At 42.2% G+C, this 22,636-nt stretch overlaps 1 protein-coding gene across 4 annotated transcripts in view; it reads right to left on the minus strand.

The window, feature by feature from the left end:
• Positions 1-922: 922 nt before the first annotated feature.
• The window catches only part of FBXO16 (F-box protein 16), a 51,024-nt gene continuing 29,310 nt past the window's right edge, over positions 923-22,636 (minus strand). For 3 of the 4 annotated variants that reach the window (XM_073232749.1, XM_073232750.1, XM_073232748.1), the window contains 4 exons: positions 19,713-19,877; positions 15,459-15,688; positions 13,604-13,706; positions 923-2,563 (listed from right to left, as the gene is read on the minus strand). In XM_073232749.1, the coding sequence (XP_073088850.1) occupies positions 2,381-2,563; positions 13,604-13,706; positions 15,459-15,688; positions 19,713-19,877 (681 nt within the window). In that variant the 3' untranslated portion in view covers positions 923-2,380. Of the gene's footprint in view, positions 2,564-3,052; positions 3,079-13,603; positions 13,707-15,458; positions 15,689-19,712; positions 19,878-22,636 lie in introns of all 4 variants that reach the window. The other variant, XM_073232751.1, reaches the window with a different exon arrangement.

The raw sequence follows: 22,636 nt of genomic DNA on the forward strand, positions 1-22,636 counted from the left end.
CCACATGGTCTTCCAGAACCTTGCACCTCTCCTGGGTCTGTACCCCCGTTGCTCTGAACAAGACTCTGTGACCCCCAGGGGACGGCGAATGACATGGTGAGACTCCCAAGGCTAGGAGAGAACAGGTGACTCCGATTCCAGCTGACTCTGTCCTGGGGCTCTCGTCCTTGGAACGCAGCACCCCGCCATGAGAATCGCAGCTCACATGAAGGGGATCAGAGGCCCCACCCTCAGCCCTGGCTGAGCGCCTTGTGCACAGCCGGCATCGACCTTCCAGCTACGTCCTACCGTCTCGGAAGCGCGCCTTCCAGCCCACGATGCTGCGTGGCTCTCCCAAACTGCAGACCCTCCTGACGCACAGGTACATCAGCCAGGGGGTGTTTCTTTCACAGGAACAGAGAGTGCAATACAGCTTAAGGCAAGATGCAGCCGCCTGCACTGGAGGCGCCCTTCTTTCTCTTGGTCTGTCCTCATCCCAGGAAATCCTGGTTTATTCCAGAAGGGACTGCGGACGTACCCCAGACCGGCCCATTCAAACTGAGGCCCACAACACGGCTGGCTGCTGACATGGCCGTAGCGGCTCACTGGGACAGGGCGGGCAGAATCTGGAGCGGCAGGCCACCCCGGCCTCCGTGGCTGCCGCCAGCACCCAGGGGCAGGGGGAGACTGCGAAGCCTCAGGCTCCAAGATGAGGAGACCCACACTGAGGGCCTCTCTGCCCTTGGGAAGGGCACAGGTCTCACCCTGGACACTTCTTTCTTCTCCACTTCAGAGCCACGTACTAGTGTCACCCTGGGTGGAGCAAGCTGGTCAGCTGTCAGTCGGTCACATTTGTCCCCTGCTGATCATTTGGGCATCAGACCTCTGTATCCTGGGCCGTCCTGCCAGGCCAGCACTTTAAACCACTCAAAAATAACATATATTACAGTATGTAGTATAAGAATGTAAGTGTTCAACATTACACGATTAATAAACACATTTGTTTTTCTATCTGCTCTACTTAGGGAAATAAGTATCCTAGATTGGGAACTTCTGGGACCTTGAAATGGTTATATGAGTAGGCGGTTTAGTTCAGAATATATGACTAATGTTTTTGCAGCTGAGTAACATTTTCTGTTTAACAGTATCTCTTTAAAGCCCATTTACATCCTTGAATATCTATCATGACTCCTCCTTTGGAAAGGTACACGTTCTCCCCCACTGCGCTGCTTCTGCCCCCCTGTCCCATGCATATCCTGCCCCTCCTCCGATCTGGCCGTACTTCCCAGCCCCGCTACCTGCCTCAGAGCCTGGCATCGACGAGCTGCATCCCTGGGCTTCGCTGTTCTCTGACTGCCAGATGGGTTTGACCAAAGCGAGACACAGTTGGAATATCCAAGGGTCGGGCCTTTCCCCTCTTCCCGCCCTGCGGGCCTTGGTTTCCCGAGTGGCTGCACTCCTCCACCAAATGGCACACGTCCTGCTGGGTGCCCCTCTCCTGTGGCTGCAGTTCCCCCTGGGTTCCAGCACCCAAGTGCCCTTTCCTTTTGCCTCTCCAGGCCAAAGGGTGATGAAGGCTTCCTCTGATGGCGACAGGAGCTTTACCATCTCATTTTGAATCTTTTAACCCCACCCATAGTGGGCATTATGGGTGGGATTGTCATCTCCCCCCCAACAGGCCCCAAATCCCTATGCTGAAATCTAACCCTCTAGGACCTCAGAACGTGACTGTCTTTGGAGATAGGGTCTTTGAAGAGGTAATTAAAGTTAAAAGAGTCATATGGGTGGGCCCTAATCCCATATGGCTTGTGTCCTTTTATTAAGAGGAGATCAGGACACAGACATGCACAAAGGGAAGGGCATGTGAAGGCCCAGGGAGGAGGCAGCCGTCAGAGAGCCCAGGAGGGAGGCCTCAGGAGAAACCACCCCTGCTGACAACTTGACCTTGGACTTCCTCCCTCCAGAGCTGTGAGACAGTAAGTGCCTGTTGTTTATAAGCCCCCCATCTGTGGTATTTTTGCTATAGCAGCCCAGACGACTATGACACTGGTATGTAGTTGCAGCTGCCCTAGCAAACTGAAATGCCAAATAGCCCCATCATTAAACTGCTCGGGTAGCCTTGGGAATGTGCTCTCTGCACTCTGCAGAGACCCTGCCTCCTGCACCCAACAGTGTATGACGTGTCCCTTCATCAACCCCGTGGTTCTATCCATCATCACATTTCTGCCTAACTTTGTAATGAGGTCAGCTCTTACCCCATGAATGCCTTTCACCGGCCACTGGAGGACTCGCTTTCACGATTAGGTACCTAAGCTGTAAGTTTCTCATAGAGAAGCCAATACCATCCACTCTCCAATGGCCAGAGAGCTTCTCACCATTTCTATAAAAATCCCTTCAGTATTTAAACTAGCTTCGGCTCTGGAGCCTGGATGGGGAATGACTGAAACTCAGAGTGTCTCTGCAGGTGATGCGTGAGGATTTTCATCGCTGCTTCGGTGGCTGGGAGCCCCGCTACCTGAGAGGGCGGCCAGGCGGGAGGAGCTGGAGCTCGGGGCTGGGAGCCGGGCGCTGCACTTAGGGATATCTGGGGAGGAAAACGATCTCATTAGACTGAGAGTCATTAAAACATCAGAGGAAACTAAGTAACTAAACTTATTTTAATGATATAAAGCAATTTGATAAAATCATAGGGCTGGATGGGATTTTTGCGAGACTTCCCAATTTCCCCATCCCTTACCCCCATGCAACCCTCGCCTTGAACTACTAATAGTAAGCTCTTTAGTCTCCCAAGCGCTTTCACAACCATAATTTCATTTGTACCTCAAGAAAATTCTGCAAGGTAGGTTGGCAGGAATTAACATCTTAGAAATAAATGAAACCAAAGAAGAGGTAGTCTAGGTGCCAGCCCAAGTTCCCAGAGCAAAGGTGTTAGACCTGGGTCTGGAGACTTGTTGTCCTTAGGCCAGGTGAGCACTGGGAGAGTTCCCATATTTTATGCTCCCTGCTAATCTGTGCATGCACACATTCTCACTACACAGGCAAATGGCAGGCTGACATTCCAACCAGAACTCACAGTGAAAGAGGATCTCTCCTCGACATCTGGCCATGAGCAGGAAAGGGGAGAGGAAAGAATGGAGAGAGCGAGAGAAAGAAAGAATACAAGCTGAGCTTGCTGGGAGCAGGAGCAAGGCGCTCTTGTGAAGTTCCCGCTGACCTGGACCCCGGAGGTGTGCAGAGAGGCACAGGAGACCGGGCAGATACCCAGAGACAGGAGCCCTCCCTGAACACAACCCCCCGCGGGTAACTCCACTCTTAGCCGGCACGTCCTAGCAGTCAGGTCATTCTGTTAAATCCCGCTAATGCTCTGATGGATCTGTTTGCAACACACAGGGTTTCTGTTAATCTGGGGAAATCCTCCTTTAGACTTTCATGGAATCAGAAGTTGCTTCAGCGAGTGACTGCTGTCCCGCCCTCTTCTCCAGTGAACCGAGTCCCTCATCTTTCCACAAAGATGCCCCCTGCCACCTACTCTTCCCTCACACCCTACACCTGCCTCACGTGCTCTCTTCACTCCTTTTCTAAATCTAACCTGTCCTTCGAGGCCCACCTTCTCCAAGAAGTTTGTGTGTCCTGACCTTCAGGGATGTCTGCCTCAGCTGGACTCCAACCATCATCGAGACCTCTGGCTTAGCACTGAATGTATGCTTGCAGGCATGAGTATTTGTTTCTGAATGTCAGTATTTGTCTTCCAGTGAGTCTGCAAGCACCCTGAGCCAAGCTGAAATCTTCTATCTCACTGAAGCTCTATGACCCTGCCTGCTTAGAATAGATCCAAGTTTGTTGATGACTTTTCTGGGAAAGAGTAGGCAAATGGGTTCAATGTAGCAAGTTGTTAGAGTAGAAGAGGAAAAGGGGGAAGAAATGGGACTAAATAATCTTCCCTCATTTGGCGTTTTCAGTGTGGTCAAGATCAGCAAAGCAATGCAAACAAATAGCAGTGTTCCTTTGTACAATTTTAGTTACAATGAAAATAATACCTGTTGAAGGAAGAAAAGCCCAGCTCTCTGTGATACAAGATTGGACTAGTCACACTTCATCTGTAACAGTCTCAGATTTAATCCTATTACTGTGCAAAGCTGATTTATCACTGCATTTGAGGAGCCCCTTCATCCTGCATCCCCGGGGAAGTCCACAGGCCCAGGCAGGCTCCTCTCAAAATTTCCTTTTTTGCTGTGGCAGGTCCCAGGGACTCCCCGCCAGCCCCTCCAGCCCCACCCCTGGTAACTGTCACCACCTACCCAGACTATTGGGGTTTCTCTTCCCTTCCAAGACTGGCTCTGGGAGGATGGCGGCCCTTCCTTTCTGTGTCTGAAAATAAGTTCACAGATTCTCTTCATTTTAAGACTTTAATGTCCATCATTACAAGAGAAAAAAGGAGATTGGAAGGAAAACACGGGGAACATATGTAAAAGGATACAAATCCGGCAGTCCTGCGTCTTGGTTTAGAGCACCTGATGACCTGGTTGAAGTAACTAGAAAGCTCTTTTATACTAATGTTGGGTATAAGATACTAGGAAAGTATATGTTGACCTCTGTCTCCCGGTCTGACACAGAGCTTCCAGAACCTTTGATTTCCTAAATGACAAGAGCTCTAGGAGCATCTTTTGTTCCAGGGAGGTGACTCCGGGTGGGCTGCTGGATGGAGCCGGTCCCCAGAAAGGCCAAGCCAACATTAGAGGCTTCCAACCCCACCCCCTCGACCAGAGTGGGAAAGGGCTAACAAATGGAGCTAATAATTGATCATGTCTATATGAGGAAGCCTCCATTAAACCCCAATAGATGGGGTTGGAAGACCTTCTGGTTTGGCAAACACATCCTCTGCACCCCAATTGCACAGGGACAGAAGCTTCTGTGCTCAGGACCCCCCCAGACCTTACCCTGTGTATCTCTTCATCTGGTTGTTCATCTGTATCCTTTACCACACCTTTTAATAAAACAGTAAACCTAAGTTGGTGTTTCCCTGGGTTCTGGGAGCTGTTCTAACAAATTATTCAAACCCAAGGAGGGTATCATTGGAACCGCAGGTGGCAACCTGAGCTTGTGACTGGTGTCTGAAGTGTGTGTGTGTGTGTGTGTGTGTGTGTGTGTGTGTGTGTCTCAGAGGGGAGGGGAGGCAGTGTTACAGGACTGAGCCCTTAACCTGAGGGATCTGATGCTACCTCTGGGTAGATAGTGCTAGAACTGAGTTAAATGACAGGACACCCAGCTGGTATTGCAAAGAATTGCTTAGTGTGGGAAAAAAACCTCCAAACATCTGGTGTCAGAAGTGTGAGTGTTTTGTATGAGTACTAAAAGACGCACGCAGGAGAGACTGAACTGAGGTTTTCCCCAACAACAGGAGGGGAAGACTGGGTTTTTCCTTTACATTGTGGCTCACTGAACCTTTTCCTTCCTATTCTTCTTTGGCTGCTGCCTTGCTATGAACCCCCTCCCTTTCTTTCCTCCACGAAGGTCTGTCTTCTCAGCAGAGACTTAACAACATGCACTATCTTAGCAGGATAGTCGAACCCTTATTTCATGCAGTTCAAGTTCTGAGCACTTAGACACTGGGAAAGACATTTTCATTAAACTATCCCACGTGAATTCTTCCCTTAAAAGCATTTTCCTATAGCTCCTCAGTGATTTTTTCCCCCCTTTCTCTCTCTTTTAAAATAATTGTTTATTTTTGAATAGGTTACTTTTCTACGTAGTTCAATATTGGAAAGACACAAAAGGGGATGATGAAAAATCTCCTCCCACCTCATCCCCCAGCCCCCTAGTTCCCTTCCTCAAGGGCAATGAAGGTTGTTCTGTTGAGTGTGTGTGAGTATCCTTCCAGAGATATTTTATACATATACAAGTAAACATGTACATAAAATTCAAATACATGCTTCCCCCTCTCCTTTGTATACAACTGGTAGCATACCAGAACATCATCACATTTTGTTCACTGCATGTGTGACAGTACATGTCTGGCTGCGTGTGTGTGTGTTACAAGTCAGTGCTTAAAGAACTTCCTCACTCAGTAGTTGCATTATAATCCATTTATAGATGAACCATATTGAGAGATATCTGAGCTGTCCCCAAACTTGTGCTCTTGTAAGCAATGCTGATATAAGTCATTTTTACATATGTGCAGGTCCACCTTCTGTACCCTGTTTTCTGATGGGTTAATGGCGCCGACAGCCATGCAGTCCGCCAGTAACCCAAGCCCTGGAGCATTATCACAAATAGTCTTCCCTCAACCTATTCCTATGAAGAGGGACGGAATCAGGTCATTTAAATATATCTTTCTCATAGGTTGAACTTATTGTTCTTTTTCTAGAGATATTTACCTAATAATATCTCAACACGTTACCATGTCTTTAAATGGAAGGACCCAGGAGAGATGTCGGGCCAGGCCTCATACATCGGAATTCTCCAGGCTTGTTCTCGGTTCGTGTCCTGGGCAAGCAGTGCCCAGACCTCTCATTGCTGGATTCCCAGCTCTCACCCGGCTCTCCCTGCTGAGCCCCTGGCGCACACACCCAGCTCTCTCCTGAACACGCACACTCGTGGCTATGCAGCTACCTCACACTAGCATGTCCTGCTGCTTCCAGTCTCAGTAGGGGGTGGCACGAACATTAACACAATGCCCAACCCAGAGACCTTGAGTTCACCCTTACTTGCTGTCCCCGCTGGCCTGCAAGCGCCTGGAGGGCAGGGACTGTGCCTTGCTTTGCTGTATCCCCACTGCCTATTCCAGGGCCTGTAAAATGCTTGTTGGCTAAATGAATAAACATTACAACCGATTCCTCCTTCTCTTTCATTTCAGGGCAATGGCTGAAACCACCGTGCAGGTGGACTTTGAAATGGGGATAGAAAACTCCTATCCTTAGACTGGGTGTCAGTGTCATTTCTTTGGGCAGATCGGTGAATGAGAATGGCAAGAGGTGACTGAGGCCGAGGGGCCCAAAAAAGAGCAGGGCCCTGGGAGGCTAAGGCCCAAGAAGGACTATCAGCCCCAGGTAGGTACCAGCCTGTGTGTGTACCTGTAACTCCCCAGTTGAGTTTTTTCTTGACACAAACACCACCTTTGGATAAACCCATAGACCCCTTAAGAGAACAGACTAGATAATGTATGTATATCTGGAAAACAGATAAATATAGTAACAATGATAACCCCTGCAGTGTGCCAATCACTCTTCTAGAAACATCACCACCACCATTAACAAAAATAATTGCAAATATCTGCTTGCTGGGTATTGTGTTGAGAGCCATACACTTCTTATTTCATTTAATCTTCCCAGGCCTGTGATGTGGTCAAGAAAGGCAAAGAAGGTGACGCTACTGGTGTCGTAGGACCCCACCCCCCTTCCCCTTTTATCTGACTCCTTCCCCGCTTCATTATGACTCCTAGTTCAGGGATGATGAGCTAACACTGTATGTCAACATGGATTATTGTGTTTGACAATCCTAAAAGCAGAAGGTTTTTGTTTTACTCATATAAACACAGCTTCAACTCATCCCTATGAGTTGCCTAGCGGAGGCTGGGGGCTGAGCAATAGGTAAGGGCCTCTGGTGGGGATAAAGGCCCAGAGTACAGAGAAGATGGCTGAGGAGGGCCCACCTACCGGGGCTTCCTTCTGAGAGGAGAGTCTAAGAGGATGACCACTCACCCTGGCTTCACCCCCAGAATGGAGCTGCCTCACAGACCGTTCCATCTGGGAATTCTGTGGGGGGAACGCAGGCCGACCCCGTCTGCCTGGGAGCCCAGAAGGCTGCTCAGACCTGCCTGGCCCCCCTGCTCGAGACCCTCACTTTGATCAGCACCTGCGGAGAGGGTGCTCCCTGTCCTCCCAGCTCACTGTGCTTCTGTGAGAAACAGAGGTAAGAGATTCGGGGGAACAACGGTTTTAAAGAAGCCACAGGCCCGCCTTCGTTCTTAGTTTATCTTCCAAGTAATCATGGGGTAAAGCTGTCAGCTGTGAGGGAAGGCTTTGAAATTTAAAGTCTACACTATGTCACGGCACCTTCAGCCTCCCACCGTTTTGAAATCAGGTAGGGATATGTTGCAAAATCTGCACAGGCCATGAAGTTCGAATGGTTGTTTGTTCATAATGATTGTGAACTCATATTTCAAAACATCCATGTCTCAGAAAACTGGCTTCTACTATAGTTTGTGTTGGGATACTATAATACCAAATGTTACACATACACACATGCATACTACATACATACGAATTTTAAACCTCAGTAGCAATAGTGATTAAAATATCTGTCATGATTTGATTTGTAACAATGATGTTACATAACTCAAAACCATGGTTCTTCCCTTCTGGTAGATACTGAAGAGAAGACAATTTGTGTCAAATATTTGTGTTAAACTCAAATAAAAACAAGTAGTCGTTTGGTCCTGGTCTAAACATTTCAGTGAAAGAGAAGCAGGTAGAATCACTCCTGTTGGAAATGCCAAGGTAATTTGTTGTGCACAGCATGATAAAACAAGAAACAACAAGACAGGACAAGTGAACCACCTTCTTCTAGAGGCACAGGAGAAACGCAGTCTCTGAGTAGTGGTCCTTCCCAAGTGAATTTTGCCCCCGGGATCCTTAGCCATTAGGCCTTTTCTCTTACCAAAAATTAACATTGTAGTAGTAAGCAGTGGATTACACAGAGCCCACAATTCCCAGCACTGAGCTCAGTCTGAGAGCGTGGAATGAAAACCCAGCACCGAGGAGGAAACACATGAACGTATGTGCAGCCAGGAGACTGTACAGAGGCCACACGCGAAACAAAAACACATGGCCTGCATTCACGCGGCTTCGAATGCAACTGTTTTGTATATAGCAGAAACTGTGAGAGAAAGAAAAAGCAAAGGCCAGGGGGAAGAAATAAAGGTAAAGGTCAGGAAGAGAAGCTGATTCACCAAGTGGAGGCTCTGCCGTGCCTTCTGGCGGCCTGGCTGCCCTCTCAGCAGCTGCTCAACGTCACTGCCTGCTCTTCTGGCCATGCGTCTCAGGCCGTGATTTCGTGTGATTTTGTGTCATCTGCCTGCTGTTACTTACTGTCAGCACTGCTGGCTAGGATTTCCCGAATGCTTCCTCTGTGCGTGGCCTGTGCTAGGTGCCTCCCATCCACTTCCAACCCTACAGGGCTGGTGTTACTAGCTCCACTATACAGATGAGGAGATGGAGCCTCTGAGAGGTTAATAATTTAGCCCAACCACCATGCTACTAAAATTATGGTGCTGGGCATTGAACTGAAAGCTGTTTGAATCCCCAAACCTGTGCTCCTGGTCAGCAAAATGAAAAGTGAGATGGTATTTAATGGGGGAGAACACAAAGGTGTATCGAGCACTTAAAGCGTATCTGGCATTTTGTCCTGACAATGATCCTGCAAGGGAGGTGTCATTATTCCCATTTTACAGATGAAGAAACTGAAGCTCAGAGAGGTTAAGAAACTTGACCAAAGTCACACCATTTAGGAAAAGAACCCAGGTCTGTCTGACTACAAAGCCCAGCTGCTTTCTTATTCTTCCTTCCAAATGGAATTCTCAGAAATTTCACTGATTGAACTAAATAATTAAAAAGCTCTCCAAAAGCTATTTCTAGTTCTGCACATCCAAACCAAACACATGTCATAAAACAAACACCTGGGGAGTTCACTGGAATTGGAACGCAGTCTATAAAAGATTTCTGCCAGGAAACCACTGCATACTTTTGTTTATCTGTGTAAATAAATTCTTCTGTTTTAATTATGTTTTCTTAAGTTCAAAGAAACGATGAAAGAAACCAGTTTCATTGGCTTATAATTGGGATTTGTGAATACAATGGATTCTTCTTGGCATGTATGTGAAGTCACTTCAGTCAGAGCTGTGTTCCTCGGGTCTCAGGAGGGAGAGGGGAGTGAATGCAGTTGGAGACTAGATGGTTCCATAGATTCAGATGTGAGGCTGGAATGGACCTTAAAGATGTGGGAACCCAGACCGTCACTTTGTAAATGGGAAAATGAAAACTCAGGGGTTGAGTGATGGCTAGTTAATGCAAATCATTATTCTTTCCATGGTGTAAGTCAGGAATCACTTTCAAGTACATTCCTTTTCCTCCTCCTTTGACTCGGGAGAGGAAAAAAAAGCGGTGAGAATGCTTGAAGAAGCGTTTAAAAAAAAAAAACCCAGAAGACAAAGAAGCAAGTTATCTTCCAGCGTGGGGCAGCTGGGAAGCGCAGAGGCCGGAGCCAGCAGGGCACAGGAGAAGGTAAGGTCTTATCGGGGGCAGCTGGAGTAAGCAGGTAAGTAAAGGCTGGTGTTACTCGCAGGAGGTGAGGGCTCTGAACAGCAAGCTTTTTGAAATCCATGGCCAAATCAGAAAATGAGGACTTCTCACTTCCCAGTAAAAGTTTAGTGTGAGGTAAAGGGTATTTGTTTTTAGACTTAACTTGGTAGGAAAAGGAAAAAACATGGCACGAGAAACAGTATGTCAGCTGGGAGGTTCTGGGTCCAGCTCCAGGCCCCGGGAAGCCCACAGCCAGCCCTACGGTGTTTGTGGATTGTCCCTTAGGGCTGGTGTTTTCTTGACCTTCTAGGCTCCGACACCTTGCTTCCATGTGTAAACGGTAGAATTTATATCAGGATGGAAGTGGGGTTTATGTCTCAGCAATGGCAAATCAATTTCAATGAGAATGGTGGCATTACTAACAGCACTGCCTGGGCCCCTTGCCCCAGCTGTTTGGGCTTCTCTCCCCCCCGGCTGGCTTCTCTCCTTGTCTCTGTCCTTGCTGCTCCCTCCGCTCTCCTCCCCCCCTCTTGCAGGAGCAGAAACAGCAAGCTCTTCCCTAACCTCAGGCAGAGCAGGTTTCCCCCCCTCTGCACGGGATGGGCCTGCAGAAAGCACCCAAACCCTCTAGCTGTCATCCCTCCCTCGGAGCTCAGGGGCTTCCCCCAGGGAGACAGCTCCCCCATTCCCCTTCCTGAACAGGAACTGTGGGGCCAGCTGTTACCATTAAAAAAAAAACTTTAGTCCACATCTTTACAGAAGATGGTAAAATCTCTAAAGTTTAATCAAGATACCTAGCTGTACTGCATGCAGTGTTAATGTTTTTTATTTGCTTTGTTCTGTATAGTATGCTATTTTAATAACTAATAGTAATGGGCATTTCTTGATATTTATACAATTGTAATGAACAATCTTCAAAATTTTAATGCATTTGTGATGAGATCTAGCCTTTCCTCTCATCTCCTCTCAGTGATTCACATCAAAAGGTGGTTAAATGAAGCAGCTGTAAGGAGGCAACTAGAACTAAAAGCATAAGAGGAAATCAGGTTCCCCTTGAAGGGCAGGGTCTTGAAAACTCAAACCTACAAAAGGCAGAGAAAACATCACAAGCTCAAAGCAACACATGTGGACTTGACAGCATTTCCCTAAGAAGAGCTCTGTTTTTAGGGAACTCTCCTATTTGAAGACTATAAGTCATGGTGGGCAAAACATAAGACGTCTCAATGGTCTGATACAGGCACAGCCCAGGAGAGATGGCTGAGCAATATTTTCTGTACTCTTTTACACTCCTGTGCTTTTTTCTCTTCCCGTCCTCCTTCAACTTCCCCAAGTATCCAAGTATTTTCTGCTTACAGGGCAAGGACTACCCGAGGGTCAAGGTCTCATGTCTGTCTCACCACTGCCTTCAGGATGTGTCCCCCTAAGCTCCACCTGCCCACCTGTCTATCTAGTTCTATCTAAAACCTTCCTAGGTACACCTGTCTAAAAGATGTGACAACTTTTAGACTTTAGGATGACTTTAGGATTTTCTCCATTGCAGGCGCACCTGGGCTGTGTCTGCAGCTCCCTATAGCTGCAGCTGTCAGTTTTACACCCTATTCTCCTTCTGTCCCCTAATTGAATTTCCTCAAAAACCATTTCCTCTTCTCTCAGGCCCCACATGCGGAGTTTCTTAATTTTCACAATCGCCTGGCATCACTTAGGAGGTTGCTTATTTCCTCTGAGGTATGCGGCCCACAGCAGGGGGCAAACTGTCACCTAGGGGAGAGGGGGCCTTAAGCCGGGCGTGGTCTTGGGGCAGGAACAGCCAGGTTATCAGTTATCACAGGCACTGCTGCAGAGTCCAAGATCACAGCATACTTTTGCAGGGTTTAATTATGCTCCTTATCAAAACTACTGAGCATAAATAGTGATTATAATCAGTATATTTACATAAGCAGTATAAGTAGATCAATACAATCACCATTTATTAATAGCTTAATTGTTCTCTATCATTGTTTAATTTACCATTTTCCCTTTCAGCTTTAATTAGTACAACTTTTAAAGTTTTTAATGTATAATGAATGTTTTAACTTAAGCAAGCCCTGCTAGCATGTGACAGATGGTTAATGTCAAAAGCCCAATTGGAAGGCTTCTGTTTAGCCTTTGATGATTTCATTTTTGTTTGGGTTTGGGTTTTAAGCCAGAGAAATGTTTGGCTGTGCCGATAATTGTAAGCATACATCACCATCAACTTTTATGGTCCTTCAAATTCCCTGCTCTCCCCCGGATTTCAATTCTAGGAGGTCTAGGAGGGGCCGGGCCAGGCGGAAGCATGCCTGAATGGCCTGTGTGATAAGCCTCAAAAGTTATTTTTCTCAATTAATGGTTTTCACTGACAATTTTACTGCTCTGCTTTGAGCTTCCCCATGCCCTTGGGCATCTGTACATATGTCTGTGATAAGCCTCAGCCAGTCCAACAGAACTGGCTCATCTGAATGCAGACTGCCCTATTTAAAAAGCTCATCTCTCTCTTTTTTTGAATGTAACTCTTGAAAATACATTTAAACAGAATAGAGCGTTAAAGCAGAGCTATAAAAGTGATTTATTCATGAGTACATACTTATTCCTCTCCCGACATCTATTGTATATTAATTTTCCTTGAATGTATCCTCAGCTTTTTTCTAAATCTTCACTACTAAAATGAACTTTTTATTCCCACCCTTACCCTCTTCTACTTTGCTCCAAAGACTCATATGTGCTGAAAGGGATCCGCTGGGGGTCCAGAACCACAGTTTGGGAAATTCTCCTATGAAATGATAATGCCCCCTAGTCACAATTACTGAATTTAGTAGGTAGTTCATTCGCTATTTTTTAATTTTAAGGGAAGAAAAGTTCTTAAGTCATTTTTTCTGAAGCTACTTGAAATGTGATTTGATAATCATGCTCCACTGGTAGCAGGAAAGCATACTTAGGTCAGTGGAACGGTCACCGTATAGATAGGTAATTCCTATAGCACTGCCCTCCCCTATCCCAAAGGACTCAGCAGGAGAAAGAACCAGTGATAACATGCTGTCATTATCCTGTATAGTTTTCAAACAGACTGATACACATCAGTTCGTCCAGTCCTTTGTTTTGTTTTTTTAAGCGAGGAGAAAACAGAGGCTCAGAGATTAAATAAAGTGTGTCTTCAAGGTCAGACACCTTGTCAGTTAGTGTCAGAGACCAGGATTTATACCCACCACTCGATCATTCTGATTAAAAAACAAATTCAGTTTCACAAATAAGATGAGAGATCCAAGGATTCTCATTAATGGTATGGTAGGCAATCTTTCGTCAGCAATACTTACCAGTGACTGTGCTCTTCTTAGCTTAGATCTGTCCTGCAATTTATTTTTCTTATCGTGAGACTGTTGGCTGGAGTCTGGGGTCACTTCATGCCTTTTCCTTCTTCTGTAAATTGGAAAGCATGGGAAAAGTTACAAATGATCACTTTCAACCTTTGGTGGTTTGCATAGCTATTTGTCTGATTTCGTTGTCCCCGTGATTAAAAAGATTGTCTTTACTCAACTGGCAACACACCAAATGTCTATCAACAGAAGGCTGGTTGAATCAATTCCACACAACAGAGGACTATGAGCTACAAAAAGGAAGGCAGAACATTTCTGCCTGTAACCGTGGAGTGATCTCCAGAGATCTGTCACATGAGAACAGGAAGGTAAATGAAGTGCTAAGTGTTGTGTACTGCCATTTATTTCAGAAAGGGTGCATGTGTGTGTATTGCCTTACAATTTTTTTAATGGAAGGACTACATAGTAACATTTTGAAAAATGATTACCTACAAGTCGGATTCCCATGTGACTCAATCAGAAACATGGAATAAATAGTATTGAGGGGTAGGAACACAAGTTAGACTTCTCCAAGTTTGCCTTGTTTTGCATATTTGACTTTGGAACCATCTCAGTTTTTCTCAAAATTATAAAATAAAATGAAGAAAGTCCCTAAAATCTAAAAACAAAATAAAACAAATGATCTTGTCTGTGGAGTTGGCATTACCACACACAGAGGTATTACTTCATGGGGCTTTAACGCAGTATTTGTCTGAAATATTCTTAGGAGAATATTTCTAATACTTAAAAACCATAAACAATGCTGCAATAAATATCCTTGCACAGATATACTTTTGTATTTTCAATATTGAGTCCTAGAAGTGGGATTGCTGGGTCAAAATGTAAATACATATATATTCTTGCTAGATATTGTCAGATTTCCCTCCATAAGGTTTGTGCCAATTTATGTTTCCACCAGCAGTGTATGAGGGTGCCTGTTTGCCCACAGCCTCACCAACAGAATATATTGTCAATCTTTAAAGTTTTGCTAATCAGAGTTGAAAAATGGTATCTCTTGTGACTCTCTGCAAAAAGCAACATGGGAAAGATAAGACAGAAACTAATTTGATTTGTTAGTGGAAATGGGGTGGAAAGGACAGCACGGAAGGAGTGGAGTGGAAGAGATGACTGTGCCTTTTGTTCACTTGCTGTATCCTTTCATACAGTTTCAACTTGAGAACCATGTAACATACCCACACTGAAGGAGATACTAAAAAAAAGGAACCCACATAGCTTCTAAATACAATATTATGAGTGTACACCCTCAAACTAAAGGCAAAAAGAAACAAATATTGAATTCTAGTTAGTAGATTTGTTTTAATAGTGACATGGGTTAGCAATTCTGAATTTACTTTCAGAATTTATGAGTATATACTATGTATGACATATAATACAATTTTTATACAAAATTATATGCATACACATATAATCAAAATTATATATGTATTTATAACATGTAATCTACATCTGTTATACAGTAAATAAATGAGAGAGTCAGGTTTCTCACTGCCAGAGAAGGGAGATGTAAATATGGAAAAGGAAAATACCCGAGTGAACTCTATGGTGCTGGACTGGAATTCGAGATGTTAAAATAGTACATGAAGCTGGAACATGAAATCATTACAGCTACAAAATGCAAACAAATCCTGATGAACTAACCAATAACAGTTTGTATACTTTTCAGTTACTTTTTGCTTCTAGGTATGGAAAAAAAATTGTACTTCACAGTTAAGTGCTCTTTTCATCTTTTCACGCTGACGTGCCAGTAAATTGTTTCCAAAAGCAAAGAAGTGGAGAAGGGCATGGAGCTTCTCACCCTTGCCAGATTTGCTCGACGGGGTCACAGTTGTCCAGGTAATTGAAACGAATGATATCGGTTGGATGCTTGTCAGAGGATCGCCAGGGTGGGAGTTCTTTCTCCCCTGGGTGATTTTTCTTTCTTGAGGAAGAGGACCGGCAAGCCGCTGAGGAAGACCGCTTTTCCTCTAGAGTGCTGCTTGTAACTGGTCGAACATCGGCAATCACAAACCCGTCCTTTGGAGGTGTCTAGAAGAAAATCATTTTTTTCTGCTCTTAAAACAGTGCAATGATAACAAGAAAAACAAAGGATATCACCATCGTCACCATATGGCCACAGTAGTGACGGTGATCACAGCAGCCACATGCCAGGCCCTGTCTCAGGATGCTTTCCTGCATTATTTTATTTAACCTTCACAATACCTCTAAAAGGTAATCATTACTACTCCCATTTTATAGAAGAGGGAACTGAAGATAAGATAAACCAATTAATTTGCCTATTACTACATAAGTAATAAGACTCGGGATTAGAATTTGAATCCAGGACTGTCTTGCTTCCTGTCCGTGCACTGAATCTCTCTGTCCTGTACTGCCATCGCTTCTACCACATTATCGTATGATTTTTCCATAATTGCAGTGAATTTATCCATAAAAAAGTACATGTTCCAAAAGAAAAAATGTACTCCAGGTCTAATTCCTATAACACATAAAGACAATTTAGAGTTATATGGGGGCAGACAATAGATTTCATCAATTATCAAAACCTCAACTGCTCTCAAAGAATACTTGAGCTTTAATTTCCCAAGTTGAAAGTCTATCATTTTGTGACATTCATAAGGTTTTTATGTGGTTATAACCTAAGGGAAGTGGTATTAGTGTGTTAAGAAGCTATTAAAGGCTTAATTTTTGTTCTTTAAGAGATTAGAGAAGCTTTGCTTGGTAAATTGGTTTGCTTAAATTGTTTGTGAATTAAGAAATTCCCCAGTCCCTCCAAGCAGAATCAGTTAGTTTCTTTTCCTTGTTTTCACTGCCATTTGCATGTATTCCTATTACAGGATACCACTTAGTACACAGTGCTGCAATTCCTTGTTTATTTTTCTATGACCTGGGCCACTAGTCTGGGCTCCTTGAAAGCAGGGGTTAGGATCATTGTGCTCTTAGCACCCAACACGTAACAGGGTTTAATAAATATTTACTCACTTAATTAATGATTGTAGTCTAGTAGACCAATGAAACATTTTACATTTATTTAATGCCTCATTATTGGTTTAGTCTTCAACATTTTGTGCAGATCTCATTCAAAATGGACATGCATTTTATTTCTGAGTCTATGTTGAATGAAATCTGTTTTTGCTGGAGAAGGTCTAGTTTAACAGTACTGGGGAAAATTAATACATGATAATAAAAAATAATTTCAGAGGGAAAACTTGAGGCATAAATGCTAGTAATGATATATTAAACACCATCAATTTGGCAAAATGCTTAAATGTCACTTAAAATAGGTTATAATGAAAACTGTGACGGCTTCTCTGTATTAAGTTAATAAAATTTTTGTTCATTTTGCCTAAAGTTTTTTTGAGAATTTTTAAAATCGTGAGCAGATGATAAAGTTTTTGTTAAATGCTTTTGTTTGCAAATACTGAAATGATCATACATCTTTTTTCTTTTATTCTGTGAATTATATCAATTGCTATTTGAATATTATGCCAACCTTACTCTCCATGGATACATCCCACTTGGTCATCAAGTATTATTCTTTTTTTTAAATATGCAACTAGATTTACTTCACTAATATTTTAATAGGATTCTTATGCCTGTGTTCATGAGGGATAATGGTCTGTGGCTTTATTTTGTTTTCGTGTAAAGTCTCTATCTGGTTTTGGTATAAAGGTAATGAGTTGAGAAGTGTTCCCTCTTCCTCTATTTTCTGAAATAGTTTATGTAAAATTTGTATTTTTTTTCTTAACTATGTGATAGATGTCACCCATGAAGCTATCTGGGTCTGAAGTTTATTTGGCAGGTTTTTAAATTATGCCTTCAGTTTTTTAAATTGATTAAGACTTATTCATGTTTTCTACTTCTTCCTGAGACTGTTTTGGTAATTTTTCAAGGCCTCTTGCATTTCACCTAGGTGGTCCAATTCAGTGGCATGAAGTTGTTCATAATATTCTATCATCCTTCTAATGTCTACAGGATCACTAGAGATGTCCCTATTCCATTCCTTTTACTAGTAATTCGTGTTTTCTCTCTATTTTATCTTCCTCAGTCTAGCTGGAAGCTTAACAATTTCGTTTACATTTTCAAAGAAGCAGATTTGATTGTACTATTTTTCTCTATTGTTTGTCTGTTTTCATTTTCATTGATCTCAGTTCTTTACTATTTCTTCCTTCTATCTACTTTGGGTTGAACATACTCTCTTTTTCCTAGATGAAGTGTTTTTGAAATTATGTTCTTTGCCGTAGTGTGGCCTTATAGACAGTTATAAAGATCATTCTAGTCCAGTCTCCTCATTGTAAGGTTGGAGAAACTATTATCAACCACAGCCATCTACTCATAAAATTCTTTCAAAAGCTCTACTGGAGCACATGCCAGGCACAAGGCACTGGAGGGCACCTGAGGGAAGCTAAATGATGCTCTACTCCAGGGGTTGCCTGTGTTCACCCTTATTGGGGCAACATCACAGGGAATTACACAAATTATCAAAGTATCTATAATGCTCACAGTTGACCTTATTAACCTTAGCCTTTCTGATTTAGGTCTATCTCCTTAACCAATACATTTATTAGTTGATTTGATTAATCTTTGTCTTTTTTATTTAGGCCTATTTCTTTAACAGAAAAACTAAATTTTAATGTAACAAAGTACTCCCTACAGAAATTTAATACTAAGCAAAGAGGCGGTAACTTTCTTGCATCATTATTATTAATCAGAACTATTCATTATTTTAAAATATAGATATGCATAAATATTTTGTGAAAAAGAGTTATTGTTAAAGACAACAATGCATTCAAGTACATTTACTTTTTAATAATTAGAAGTTTGTGCATCTTTATTCTCCCACTGCCCCGATGGCCTAAAGTCAGTTTTATAACTAATACTCAAAACCTCTTTCATCGTATATATACATTGGTTAGTCACTTTTTTCTCCTCTGCCCCAGAACAGTACAAGCTTCAGCTGTGGAATGCCATTCCCTACCCCCAACTGAAAAGGAAAGTCAAGAAAATTCTTAGGAGAAAAAGAAGCCATAGCTTTAGTAATTTTTAAAAAAACTTTTTCCATCGCTGCAGTTTAAAACTTCCTTTTTAAAAGAAATCCTCATGGAATATCCCAATTACTGATATCAGAAAGACTAGTTTTATCATTGCAATTGTAACAATATTAATTATGCATAGTTTATTACTATATTAAATGTAGAAGGATTCTACTTTAAGACAATAAAATTAAACCTAAATGAGCAATTTAGGAGTTGACTACTCATATTTCAAAAGGATTCTTCAATTTCAAAAGAGCTCACTGCAGTTTTACCATAGGATATGACACCCCTGTGGTTTTAAAAATCATTTAAAAATTTTAATTTACACATAATTTTTCAGGAACTAATCTACTGTGCAAAACAATGCACAACTCTGCATGTGTATAGATCACACCATAAAAAATAGGCTCATAAAATTTTCCTACAAATTATTTAACTGTGACTATAAGAACGAACAGAAACATTGGTTATAATGCATAGGAAATCACTAGAAAAAATTATTCTTGCATTACTTACTTTTTATGATCATACGTAAATGCTTTAAATTATTTAGCTTCTAGATTTAAAAGAACTTGAAAATACCCATTATTCCCTTCCATAATTACTAACTTATTGGAAAACCTTTCTTTATGAATGATATAAAAATAAACTTCAACTCACCTGGTAGAATCAGAAAGTTTGAATTAGTAAAGTAAAATACCCATATTACCCACAGGGTCTCAGTGTCAGAACAATCTGGTGTGTGAGTTAGAGATGAAATCCAGGAATCAGAGTGAGGAGCTCCACAGTCCCAACTGGGGTAGAAGTGTGCTTTGGGGTGTCCGATGGGGGCCCTCAACTAACATGGCTACCTTGAAATGAGCCATCACATTCTCAGAAAAGAGAATCTTGAAGTCACAGTATATTTCCTTTGAACCAACTCCCTTTCCCAATTTCTAGCTGGACCATGTAGTCCTAGTTCTAGAAATCCTAAATAGCTGATGTGTTATAAGTTTGCTGCTTTTTTGCCCCCAATTTACCTTAGGCTTGGTGACATGAAGTTCTTTGACCATTTGAATGTAGTGCTTTTTCCATATACCCTGCTCAAAGGGAGTCGGAGAGAAATCGAGGTACCAGTTAAACCGCAAACATTTGGGCATCCAGAGCCGATCCAGCTCAGTTAAGTTCTTCCAGTGCCAGCTCACCTGGAAAAACAATTGGGGGAAAAAAAAAACACACCTACTCAGGTTACATGCCTACTGTCTCTAGGTTTTAAGTTGTCAATCCTGGACCTGAGGTAACTTTCTTGCTCTTTGCCTCCAAATCACAGCTGAGTTACCTCCTACCTGAAATGCTTCCTACCCAGGCTGAATGATTTTCTTGAAATGTTCATTCAGATTGAGAATCAGCATTAATATTTATTGAGCACCTATATTAATCATCCTCACAGCAACCTTAGGAGGCAAGAGTAATTATTACTGTCACATTGCAAATGAGGAAACTGAGGCTCAGATAGACTCTGGAACTTCCTGAAGATTCCCAAAGTTCATATGACAGTTATTGAAGGTGCTATAAACTCAGGTCTGCCCATTGTTTATGCTTTCATGGTATTCTTCCATTTTCCCTCCATTCTTAGGATTTACCTAATTATACATTTTATAAATGGAACACAATTACTGATACTATATGATGTGTCCTATATAGCCCTTAAGATAGTACATAAAGTATTTGTTCTGTACGTTCCATTTCCACAGGATTATGGTCAAGTTCACATATCCAGCCAATGGTGGAGGTGACCCTACTGTGTGTAGAGTATATTTTCTCCCAGTTTTGAAGAAGTCTTGCTAGGGTCAAATGCATACAGAAACTTGAGACTAGATGTTCTGTCTTAGCTGTAAGAGTTGCAAAGATGACATCAAACCTTGAAACCCAAATTTGATCCTTGGAAAACTGGCCTCTTAGTCAAGATTAATTAAATAGTTAATAATATCTGAGTGCCAAAAAAATAAGCAGAACACTCTATCATGGGCCTTGTTACACATACATGCATTCATCTATCCCTCTCTCCTTTCCTTCCGTCTGCTGTGTACTGTGATCCTGTTATGTGTAGCATCATTTTATGTACTGAAGACGAGGCCTACAGGAGAGAGGAGGGCACAGCTGATAGAAATAAGCTCAGGAGCTGGAAAGAGGAAACAGGTCAGAGCCCCGCAGTTAGGAGCAGGAACCACACGCACAGGGTTTAACTCAGAATTCAATGAAGAGGCGAGGTTTTGGAGGGAGGGGATGGGAAGGAAACTTTCTCAATTCTCACTCTTTTCCTCCTTTTCCTTCGACCTGTTTAGAACTAGATATGTGACCAGTTGGGAATTTTACTTTATAGTGTAGATAAGGTTTTTGTTTGTTTTTAAGGTAGACAGCAATGAGGAGAATTGAAGGGTAAGTAGGAGCTTTCCAAATGGTAGACACCCCACCTCCATCTTTTTAAACAGCTCAAAGCTCATTGTAGTGCAATGACTTTATTGCTTACTTTAAGTCTAGTTGATGGACGAGTGTCCATCAATATACTGTTGAGATCTTGTGAGATTGACATATTATGGACATAGAAGATAGGATGAGCAATTTCCAATAACATATCCCTTGAACAATAACATTCTCATTGTGGAAAACTTGGGAAAATTCTCAGAAGTTTAAGAAAAACAATACCCAAAACCCCATCAATCAGAGGTGACCATTATTAACAGCCTGGTAGAGTTCTTTTCCTTTCTGTCTTCCTTTCTGTCTTTTTCCCAGGCATGTACAATTTAAAACCATGCTTTCTTCATTTTGATATCATAAGCATCTCTATTCTTACAAAACATGTTTTCTAAGCTGCATCATAATTCATCATATGGCTGTACAATACTCTCCTATTATTGAACATTTAGAATGCTATGCTCTTTTAAAAAGATGTTTCATTTTTGGAATAAGTAATATGTGTGCATTAATATTAAGTTCAAAGATGTAAAGGGACACGCGGTAAAAAGGAAGTCTCTCTCTCTCTCTCTCATCCCTGTCCTCTCATCATTCATTCTCTTCCCTGGATGTAACCACTGTTACCAACTGCCCATGTGTCATTCCAAAAATACTCTAGGCCTATATTAACAAATACATATCCATTCTTTTTCCTTGCCAAAATGGTGGGACAGTATTGCACCTTTGCTCTTTTTCTCTGATGATGTATCTTGGAGATTGTTGCAATTTATTTAACCAGTCTCCTAATGGTGGACATTTCCCCACCATTTCCAAACTTCTGCTATTACAAACAAACGCTGCAATGTTCTTACATAGCCATGATTTTTGCATCTTAAAGTACACTCATCAGACAGATTCTAAGAAGTAGAACCAGTGGGCCAAAGGAAATCTTCATTTAAAAATTTAATCCTACCAGACTGTTCTCCAGGGTGGTTGTACCAATTTACCTACCAACAAAATATGAAAATTCTTGTTTCCCTACACCCTCACCAATATAGAATATTACCATAAAAAAAAAAAAAACTCAAGTTAGCCTGACTCATGAAAGATGCAATGACATAACAAGACTAAGCAACTTGCATATTTTAGAAACAAACATTTCTTTCTGTGAACTACTTGTTCATTTCCTTCATTCCTTTTTTCTGCTGGCTTGTTGGTCTTTTATTTCTTAGTATAGATTTATAGGAGTTCTTTATTAAGAAATAAGGAAATTAGTCCCTTGTTGGCAATATGTTTTTCCCCTGTTTACTGTTAGGATTTATTTATGATGTTCTTTTCTATGGAGAAAATTTTAATTTTTATAGTCATGATTTAAAATGTTGCCTTCTTTATTCTTGTTTAAAAATATGTATCATAAACATAAAATATTTATAAATACCTAAAATGAATAAAGCAGGATTTTAAATTGTATATTTTACTTGAAGGATTCTCGGTATTACAGAATACTTGC

The sequence above is a fragment of the Manis javanica genome, chromosome 3 (genome assembly GCF_040802235.1).
Source record: "Manis javanica isolate MJ-LG chromosome 3, MJ_LKY, whole genome shotgun sequence".
Classification (NCBI taxonomy): Eukaryota; Metazoa; Chordata; class Mammalia; order Pholidota; family Manidae; genus Manis; species Manis javanica.